Below are 10,335 nucleotides of genomic sequence, written 5' to 3' on the forward strand. Positions count from 1 at the left end.
AAGTCAGAATAGATGGTTGGAGGTGTTATCTGACTGCGAGGAACGCGCGGCTGTCAGATGCACCAACACATTTGGACAACTCAGACCGGAATCCTTACTTTCATCAGTGGATTTGTGGAATTTAATATTCATAGTGTCAATTTGACCGGAAACAATCCGAGCTGTTTGAAGAATGCATCTCACCTCTGCTTGGGTCGGCTGGGCGCTGTGCTGTTTGTGCGCGTCTTTGGCCACGAGCGCGCAGGACTACCCCGAGGACGACGAGATGATCCTGGATCTGATCCGGGAGGACGGGACTCAACCTGAAACCGGAACCGAGCCAGCTGCTGAGTTTCTGAAGTGCAACAAGGTATTGATCAGTATCAGGGGCACTGACGCGCATCTTCTCCACACTGCCAACACCATGCAGCCTCTGACAAGTTTAAAGCCCTTGTCTCATTATTATGCAGAAATATATTTTATTTTATGATATAGACTACTAAATGTATATACAGTGGGAGAAAAAAGTATTTGACCCCTGCTGATTTTGCCCACTGACAAAGAACTTATCAGTCTATAATTTTAATAGTAGATTTTTTTAACACTGAGACAGAATAACAACAAAAAATCCAGAAAAACACATGTCCAAACGGTTATAAATTGATTTGCATTTTCATAAAGCCAATATGATCCCTCACAGTATATATATATATATATATATATATATATATATATATTATGGCACCGTTTAGGAAATATATATAATTAATGAAGTTATCCATCTGAAGATATGGAATAAGTCGAATATATGGAATGAACGTCTGAATTATGGAATAGTCTGAATATATGGAATGGAATTCTGAATATATGAATAACGTCTGAATATATGGAATGAAGTCTGAATATATGGAATGAAGTCTGAATATATGAATGAATTCTGAATTTGGAATGAAAGTCTGAATATATTGAATGAGTTGAATATTGGAATGAATCTGATAATGAATAAGTCTGATATATGGAAGACTCGAATATATGGAATGAAGTCTGAATATATGGAATGAAGTCTGAATATTTGAATGAAAGTCTGAATATATGGAATGAAGTCTGAATATATGAATGAAAGTTGGATACATTGACAGAAATGTCACCAAAGGGATACCTTTCTGAATTCACTGGATTTACAAAGGCATCGGCTGAAATAGTCCAATACTTTGTTGAACTGCAGGTTTTTTTTTGCAACAACTGGTCATACTCCAAACGACACAACAGTTTGGAAATTAGATAGCGTCACCTTGAGGATCATATTTCCATTATTGCGACTTCTTAGTGCTTATAAGCAATCCTGTTCAACAAAACGTTGCCGAAAGAACATTATGCATCATTCTTGAAGGAATTATTGAGTCTCTTTGGGAGATGTTCGGCAGAAGTAACACTTCAACTGGAAGCTAATGGTGTGGCACTGGATCGTTACCAGTATTTTGGCCCTACTGCATTTGCCAGAGTGTTATAATCTCTTCATTGCTCAAAATAGCTGACACTAGATTCCTAGCCGATTCACTCAATCGTCCACATTTGTTACTCCTGATTATCACCACACACAAGATGGCGCACGCGGTTACGTCAGCTTTCATTCCATATATTCAACTTTCACTATATTCAGACTTCATTCCATATATTCAGACTTCATTCATATATTCAGACTTTCCATTCCATATATTCAGACTTTCATTCCATATATTCAGACTTTCATTCCATATTTCAGACTTTCATCCATATATTCGACTTCTTCCATATATTCAGACTTCATTCCTATATCAACTTCCATTCATATATTCAGACTTTCTCCATATATTCAGATGGATAAACTTCATATATATATATTTTTCCTAAACGGCATGCCATAATATAATATATTATATATATATATATATTATATATATAATAATATATATATAATATGCTTCTCAGCCTTTCAAATATTGGGTCAAATTATCCATAAGGAAATATTTCTGAATGGATGACCCAGCTAAGAGAAGAAAATAAATGTGATGTACCATCTATGACAAAGTATTGAGTGACATAAAAATAACCTTTTTGTAAGCATGCCTCGTTTCTCCTGTACGTGCATTGGAACAGAGCACCTGTCCTCTTGTGTCCCCTGCGCTGTGCTCCAGGCAGCGTGGCGCATGCCCGGTCAGTACCTGGTCGTGCTGCATCAGGGGACGCACGACGCCCACGTGCAAAGGACCATCAGGAGACTGAGAGCCAAAGCAGCCAGGGGAGGCTACCTGTTGGACATCCTGCAGACGTACTCTGGAGCTCTGCACGGTTTCCTGGTCAAGATGAGCAGTGACGTCCTTCACCTGGTAACAAACTAACATGGTGTGGTGAATAAAAGTCTAATGTATCATAATGGGGGGGGGGGGGGGGGGGGGTCTGGGTGTCCTCCCCAAGGCGAGTTTTGAGCATCAACAACTTCCTTTCATGTATTCGGATACACGTTTATGTACCAATTTATGGTGTAAATACCTTGTGAGGAAAGTACAACACAGATGACAATTCTTAATATTTTTTTAAAAACCATAATGGAAAGTATGTTGTTGTTGTTGGGCATTTTTAAGTGGGTGTATGGAAATCCTGGAGCTTTCTTAGTGGGTATACTGCGTGTACCTGTGTGCCACATAGACTACACCACTGAACAAAGTGTGGTTTCAACTTCTGGTAGGTGATCACTGATCAATATGTAGAAAACAGTCTATAAACTTATATTTCAATAATTAACTTCTTTGTATCTTACTAACAATTGACTTTAAATGTATTTAAAATAGCCATCCCTTTGTAAGTTGTATTGTTGTATCGCAGTGGATGCTGAGGCTTATTTGACATTAATCAACAACGTCAATGCAAATTAAACACACTGAATTGAGTGTAAATAGAAATGTAAAAATTGCATTACTTATGCTGTTATTATTTATTATATCATATCATATCCTATTTAAATACACGCCAAGTAAAACAAGAAACTACAACTTTTTTTTCAAATCAAAAATGTTAAAAAAATCAATTGTGAGGATCTATGAGTGATGTCTTAAGTTTGCGTCATTCAACTAAAGGACCTTTTTGGACAACCTGAAAGACATACCAGTAGGACCTGGGACATACAGTTGCAGGTAATCTGGATCTAACAGTAGATATCTATATTATGTCTGAGGGTTATATGCCTCAAAGGTAGCATGTAGATAAAGAATAAAAGGGGACCCAGGATAGACCCTAGGGGACCCCTCAAAAAATAGGGTCACGAGAGGAAGACGCATCTTCAGCCACAAAAGAGAAGAACCTGATGGACAGAATCAAATTCTAGCTTTTCAGATGGTTGGTTAATACATCGCGGGCCACAGTCACTATGATCACACCAATGAACCTTCTTCTACTTTAATCCCTCTCTTAGTTACATACACTGTGAAAATCAAATAGAAAAAAATAAAAACATAAAAAAGTTGAAGTAGTGGATGGGTCGCTTCATTTTACTTTTTGCTGTAGAACCAAGGGGGTAAGCCTCTAATAGAGCTTCTAAGAGACTTCACTCGTCTCCGTCCAGAGCAACGGGATCTGTTGGTCCATTTCTTTAACTGTCTATGTCTAGAACCACAACTGAAATTTGAATTTTGAATGAACTTTGATGTTCCTGCCAGGCGGTGAAGCTACCTCAGGTCCACTACATAGAGGAGGACTCGTCCATCTTTGCTCAGAGTGCCCCCTGGAACCTCCAGAGGTTACTGCAGCCTCATGGTGGGACCTCTGAAAACGGAACATACAGGCCACCCAGTGAGTCCGCCACTGTGTCTGTCTTTTACACACACACACAGCTCAGCTATTCATGCACAGCTATTCATTCTAGCATCTTTTTTGGCCCACATGAGGGCCCTGGGTCCTCTTTTCCCTCCAGTCTGACACCCCTGCACACACCTGAAGTAATCATAGCTCAAATCCACACACCTTCTGTCTTCTGCAGATGATGGAGGGATGGCGGAGGTGTATCTGATGGATGGCAGTGTTCAGACTACTCACAGAGAGGTTGAAGGACGAGTGCTCATCACAGACTTCAACAGCGTCCCTGAGGAGGATGGAGTCAGAGTTCACAGACAGGTTAGACACAAAGAAAGACTTGCATTAGATGTCATTGCAGCTTGCTGTAATAAAAAAGCTTTCCTTTGCATGTCCAACCCTCTGTCGTACAGGCCAGCCAGTGCGACAGTCACGGCACACACATGGCGGGGGTTGTGAGCGGGTCGGATTCTGGTGTTGCTCGAGGCGTCGGTGTTAACCTGGTCCGTGTGCTCAACTGTCAGGGGAAAGGGACCGTGTCAGGAGCTCTGGCGGGTAGGACTCTCACTGATCTGTTGTTCTATGGAGATTATGTGTTATTATAACCGATGGCACCCAACATTGTCCACTTGTGGACTGTCTGAAGGGCAGGGGTGGGAAAAAATCAAAAGGGCACCACCCACATGTGGTGCACAGACTTTTTCTAGCTTGTAGAACAGCTTATAAGGCCCGGCATTACATTTTCTCAATCAACCCTAACCCTAGAGCTGTGTTTCTTAAACCTTTTTCAATAATGTACCCTCTCTGAAATATTTCTTTAGCAAAGTACGCCCTGACCAGGACAGAACATTCTTGTAGAAAAAAAACTATAAAATAGGGGCATTATACAGCGTTGCATCATCAGTGTCTGATGTTATGACCTATACCTATACAATAATATCTCACATGCCCCCTGCAGTAATCCAAGGTACCCCAAGGTAGTGATGGCCAAATGAACCTTGGTGAACCAGTGTCTTCATTTTCTGAGCCCACTAGATGGCGCTCTTGATTTTAAGAGAAAGACCTGAAGACCTAAAGAGTTGCAATTCTGTGTATTCTCAACACTTTGTTGAACAGAGAGCGCCATCTAGTGGGCTCAGAAAATAAAGACACTGGTTCACCAAGCTTCATTTGGCCATCACTACCCCTAGGGGTAAGTGTACCTTAATTTGAGAAACACTGCTGAAGTGGGTGCCCCCCTGGCCCCCCTGGCCCCCCGTCTGGTTAAGCCCAGCAGCATCTTTGCATGTTTTTTAAAGCCTGCTAGATCACTCTAAACCATTCACAAAAAAAAGGAAAAAGGAAAGGCCACTACTTCTGCAGCAGAGAGGGTTGACATTTTTCTTAACCCTCATGTTGTCCTCAGGTCAAATTTGACCCATTTTCCGTTTTTTCATCACAAAAAAATGGGCCTTTGAAATAAGGCGAAAATGTCAACATTAGAAATATCAAATAACTTTGGAAAAAACTTCAAAAAAAGCACCCAACATTGAAAAAGTGACAAAAATGTCGGAAAAAGCAATAATACTGACAAAAAAGACAGGGTAGATGGGAAGACAACACAAGGGTTAACCCATGTGTTGTCTTCTTGTCGACCTGCCCATTTTTGTTTTTTCTGGGTCAAAATTTGAAACTAAAGTTGGCGGAATTTTTTTTCTCACTTTTTTTTTCGATGTTTTTGTCACTTTTTCCGATATTTTTGTCACTTTTTTTCCTAAAGTTTTTTTTCCGGGTGAAGGGGTTGCGCTTCATTGACATTTTTGTTCTTTTTTTCAGACATTTAGTCTTTTGTTTTCAACGTTCTTTCATTTTTTTTTTACTTCTAAATGCTATAAAATTTAATAAAACATCCAAATTTGATGAAAGCAGTGAACTTATTGTCTTATTTCATGGAACCATTAACGTTATTTATTTATTTTTTGACAATGTGGTTAAAAAAAAACTTTTTTGATACAGAAACGTTTTAAAAACGGGTCAAATTTGACCCAAGGACATCAGGAAGGTTAAAACTGAGTGTATTATTGTTTCTGAACGTCCCTCCCCCTGTCCTGCCCAGGTATGGAGTATATCCGAGCGACGTTACTCGTCCGTCCAGTGGATGCCGTGGTTGTTTTGCTGCCTTTCATCGGTGGTTTCAGCCGTTCCCTGAACGCAGCGTGTCGGGACTTGGTGGCGAAGGGAGCTGTTGTCGTCGCCGCGGCGGGGAACTACAGAGACGACGCCTGCCTCTACTCCCCTGCTTCAGAGCCTGAGGTTACATAACACGTTATCTAAAGAGCCTGATGGATGCATCCACAAACAGCCCTCACCTCAACGTCTTGTGTGTGTCTGTGTGTGCAGGTCATCACAGTAGGGGCAGTTAACTCAGCGGACCAGCTCATGTCACAGGGAGCGGGGGGCAGCAACTTCGGCCGCTGCGTTGATCTGTTTGCCCCCGGGGATGACATCGTCAGTGCCAGCAGTGACTGCAGCACCTGTTTTACCTCCCGGAGTGGGACCTCCCAGGCTGCTGCACATGCTGCCGGTGTGCGCGCACACACACGTTAAATCAAGGCTGCCCAGTTTGGGGCACGCCGGCAAAGTTTGGCCCTTGCCCTCGCCATGGATTTGACATGCTCATGCTTTTCTTTTAACTCTCCTGTTGTCTTCGGGTCAAATTTGACCCCTTTTTCAAAAGGTTTCTACATCCGAAAATTTGGGTTTCTTTCAAACAAATTGTCAAAAAAAGTAACGTGGATGGTTCCCAACAACGCTCCTCATAAGTTGAATTAATAATCAGTTCACTGCTTTAATTGAATTTGGGTATTTTTTGTCAATTTTATAGCATTTGGAGAAAAAAAAGAATTGATAAAAGAAAATGTGTGTGGCAAATGTAAAAAAAAAAAGAAGACAAATGTAAAAAAAAAAGACAAATGGCAATAAAAGTGACTAAAATGTGAACAAAAAAAAAGACAAAAATGTGAAAAAAATGCCAAACTAAGTGATAAAAATGTCAAAGAAATGATTAAAAAAAAAAGCTTTAAAGATTTGGGGAAAAAACAAAATTTTTCAAAAGGTTCAGAAAAAGTCGACAAATGTTGAAAAAGGTGACAAAAACATCGGGGGAAAGACACAAAAGGGTCGACAAGGACTTTGGTTAAAGGTTTTTCATTTGAAGTTTTGACCCAGAAAAAAAATTGCCAGGTCGGCGGGAAGACAACACGAGAGTTAAAAGTATTGACTATGAAACCTACATTTTAAAAATACGTAATCTGAGTTTAACGGCAACGTAACGCCCAGTGCTGTTATACTTCCCATTTAAATTACATAAGCATGTTTTGTCTATGGAGAATGGCAAAAAAGACAGTAACATCTGTATTTATTTTCGGCCCGTTGCCTTCCATCCAGATACCTTTTGGCCCTTCATATGAAAGAATTTGGGCACCTCTGTCTTAAATAAAATAAAGGAATTATAGTGCAAGTGTCTTATATTTTGGTTTGTGCGTGTGTAGGTGTAGCAGCAGTGATCCTGTCGGCCAATCAGAACGTGTCACCGGTGCAGGTCCTGCACATGCTGCTGCATTACTCCATCAGCAACACAATCGACTTCCTCTCTCTGTCTGACACACATCGTCTCAGTACTCCAAACCTGGTAGCAGCCATGCCGCCTGCCAACAGCACAAGTTAGTGACGGACAAGACTAGATTTTACACTCACACACACACACACACACACACACACACACACACACACACACACACAAACATGAGTAGTTCACGCTGTGTGCCTGTTTGGGTGTGCAGATGGCGAGCTTCTGTGTCGGTCAGTGTGATCCGAGAGGTCAGGGGTCAAGGCTATGAGTCGCTGTCGCCTGGGGGAGGAGATGATGAGCTGCAGGAGCTCCACCCCTGACGGTGTTCACGCGGGAGAAACCATCACCGTGAGTTTAACTGGCCTCTCATTTTCACCAAAAACTCTTCCTGCCGTCTAAAACCCCCGCCGCTCTGTTTCCAGGTGAACGCCGGGCAGATGGAGTGTGTTGCCTATAACGATTGGGGGGGTAAAGGTGTGTATGCTGTGGCGCGTTGCTGTGTGACTGGTGGTCTGCAGTGCCAGGTCCACGCTAGTCCCGAACCCGGACGAGACGCAGAGTGTGTCAACCAGCAGCACCACCTGACCGGTAAGTCCCAGCTACTATCTGCTGTCCCTGTGTGTGGACTTTAAAGGACTTTTAGGGACTGTGAGAAAATTATTGAGGTGTGGAGAGCAGGCATACAGTACATTTATGTTAGACTTTAAAAAAAAAAGCAAGACCCTCCCAAGGGTTATTAATACTTTTTTTTTTTACTCAGACCTGATTTGTAACTTAAAATGTGAATAAAACACTTATTTCTTTAGTTTGAGCTACTGTGAATCCTGAATATGATGACCTAAAAACACATCTCGGCCATGGAAAAAATACCTTCTCCTCGTTACCACCCCCAAAAATATTTAAATACCATTTTTTCCTAGAAAAAAAAAATAGTCCACCTCTTTGCTTACCCTACATCCCCCACTAATAATTTCCAAACAGTCCCTTAGCTTAGCATACCAACACTGTCAGTATCACACTCCAATGGATGCATTAATTGGTAATGCTGGTACCTTTGGAGAGAGCCCAGCTAGCGGATTACCCCCCGATTCCAGTCTTTCACGCTAAGCTAACTAGGGGTGGCTGTAGCTCAGTCCATAGGGAGTTGGGTTAGGAACCGGAGGGTCACTGGTTCAAGTCCCTGTGTGGACCAAAAAGTAGGGAGTGTGGATTGGTGGCTGGAGAGATGCCACTTCACCTCCTGGGCACTGCCAGGTGCTGTTGAGCAAGGCACCGTACCCCCCCCCCGCTCAGGGCGCTGGTTTGGTTGTGTGTGTGTGTGTGTGTGTGTGTGTGTGTGGTGTTACTAACAAAGTGTGGACACAGAGTGTAAATTGTAATTTCCCCATTGGGGATTAACAAACAGATTAAAAAAAAATTAAAACTGTCTCCAGTTTCATATTTAATGGAGAAATATAAAAGGAGATTAATCTCCTCATCTAATTTGTAGCAAGAAAGCGACAAAATGCATTTTTTTGACCTTTTCTTTTAAGAGAGATACCTGTTGATGTGTTGCAGTAAGTCAGATGCTGTACTGTTTATGAAGTATGCTTTCATCCGAGTACAGGCTCTTGATGTGGCTACATTTAGAATACCTTGGTCAATTATGCCAGTTACTATGGCAATCACCCTGAAAGGAGAATGCACTCCCCGCCAACATAAATACCAGCTACGTGTGAAGTATGAAACACAGGGTTGTCAAACGTCGTTATAACATTTGATTCCTTAGTTTACATCTGTTGCCTTAGTGAGGACTCCTGTGTGGTGAATGTGTCTCACTGAAGGACAAAACTGTCAAAGTTTGGGCTGTTTGAGCTCATGTAACCTCGTGTCTCTCTCTAGGCTGTACGTCTCGGTCCACTGCTGGGATCTCGTCTGACTCGCGCCCACGTCGCGGGGATCGGAAGCATTGTGTTGCTAAAGACGGGGTGTCATCTCATGCCGTGTGTTGCCATGCTCCATCTCTGGAGTGCCACCTGTTGGAAAAGACATCAGCTGACAAGGATCAGGTAAACATTTTCAACATATAGAAATATCTTTGATGACATCCTAAACTTGCCCTCAGGCCCTTTATCCGTATTGCCGCTGTTGTGTTGCAGCTCGAGGTGTCCTGTCCCTCTGGCTGGACTCTGACAGACTGTAGCGCCGTCTCTCAGGGCTCTGTCATCTTGTGGTCAGTTGCTAAGGGCAACAGTTGCCATGTCCGCAGCGCCACAGGAGCCGATGGGACAGCTGGAATCGCTGTCTGCTGTCGCGTCCGACCCCCGCCAGACCAGACCGCTACCCCTCAGCGATAGGGTCTCACACCACTTTGATGTCCAACACCTTAAAAACAGCTTTGATTTATTCTCTAACGCAGATGTCTCTAACGTTGACATCTTTGCCTGTAATCAGTGACCGTACGCACTTCTGTAACGCTGTTTGTGTGTTTCAGTTTTAGGATTATGCCAACATATGGTCCAGCACACATTTGTATTAATGTCTCAGAAATATGTTGCCTCATCTAGTAGACTTGTGTCTAGTTAACTATTTTAAAACCATATAGTTTGTAAAAATGTAACCAAATATTTTTGTACCTTTTGAAAAACAATTATGATGAATAGAGCCTTAGCGTACATCATTTGTGTGTTTAAAAAAAAAAGAAAAGAAAGACAAAGCCTATTTTTGTTTTTTAAGACTTCTGGCAGTCACCTGGAATGTGTAAATGACTTAATAAAGTAAATGTAATACACAGTTCCTAATTAAAGGGTATCCAAATCATCAGAAATCTAATTTAAACCTAATAATCATAAACCTAATTTTTAGGAAATTATACCTAATGTTTGAAATTAGGAATTATCTACTAAAATTAAAGGAATGGATGTTGATGGATTATCACAGAC

The 10,335-nt window shown here is 41.7% G+C and overlaps 1 protein-coding gene across 1 annotated transcript; it reads left to right on the plus strand.

The window, feature by feature from the left end:
• Positions 1–9: 9 nt before the first annotated feature.
• Positions 10–10,235, plus strand: pcsk9 (proprotein convertase subtilisin/kexin type 9). Its single transcript, XM_032525177.1, is given in 12 exon segments — positions 10–349; positions 2,154–2,345; positions 3,672–3,804; positions 3,992–4,125; positions 4,218–4,359; positions 5,900–6,096; positions 6,184–6,367; positions 7,335–7,505; positions 7,626–7,762; positions 7,837–8,002; positions 9,296–9,462; positions 9,553–10,235. Coding segments are annotated over 12 exon segments (1,998 nt in total). The 5' UTR covers positions 10–172; the 3' UTR covers positions 9,751–10,235.
• Positions 10,236–10,335: the final 100 nt, after the last annotated feature.

This window comes from Etheostoma spectabile, chromosome 9 (assembly GCF_008692095.1).
Source record: "Etheostoma spectabile isolate EspeVRDwgs_2016 chromosome 9, UIUC_Espe_1.0, whole genome shotgun sequence".
Taxonomy (NCBI): Eukaryota; Metazoa; Chordata; class Actinopteri; order Perciformes; family Percidae; genus Etheostoma; species Etheostoma spectabile.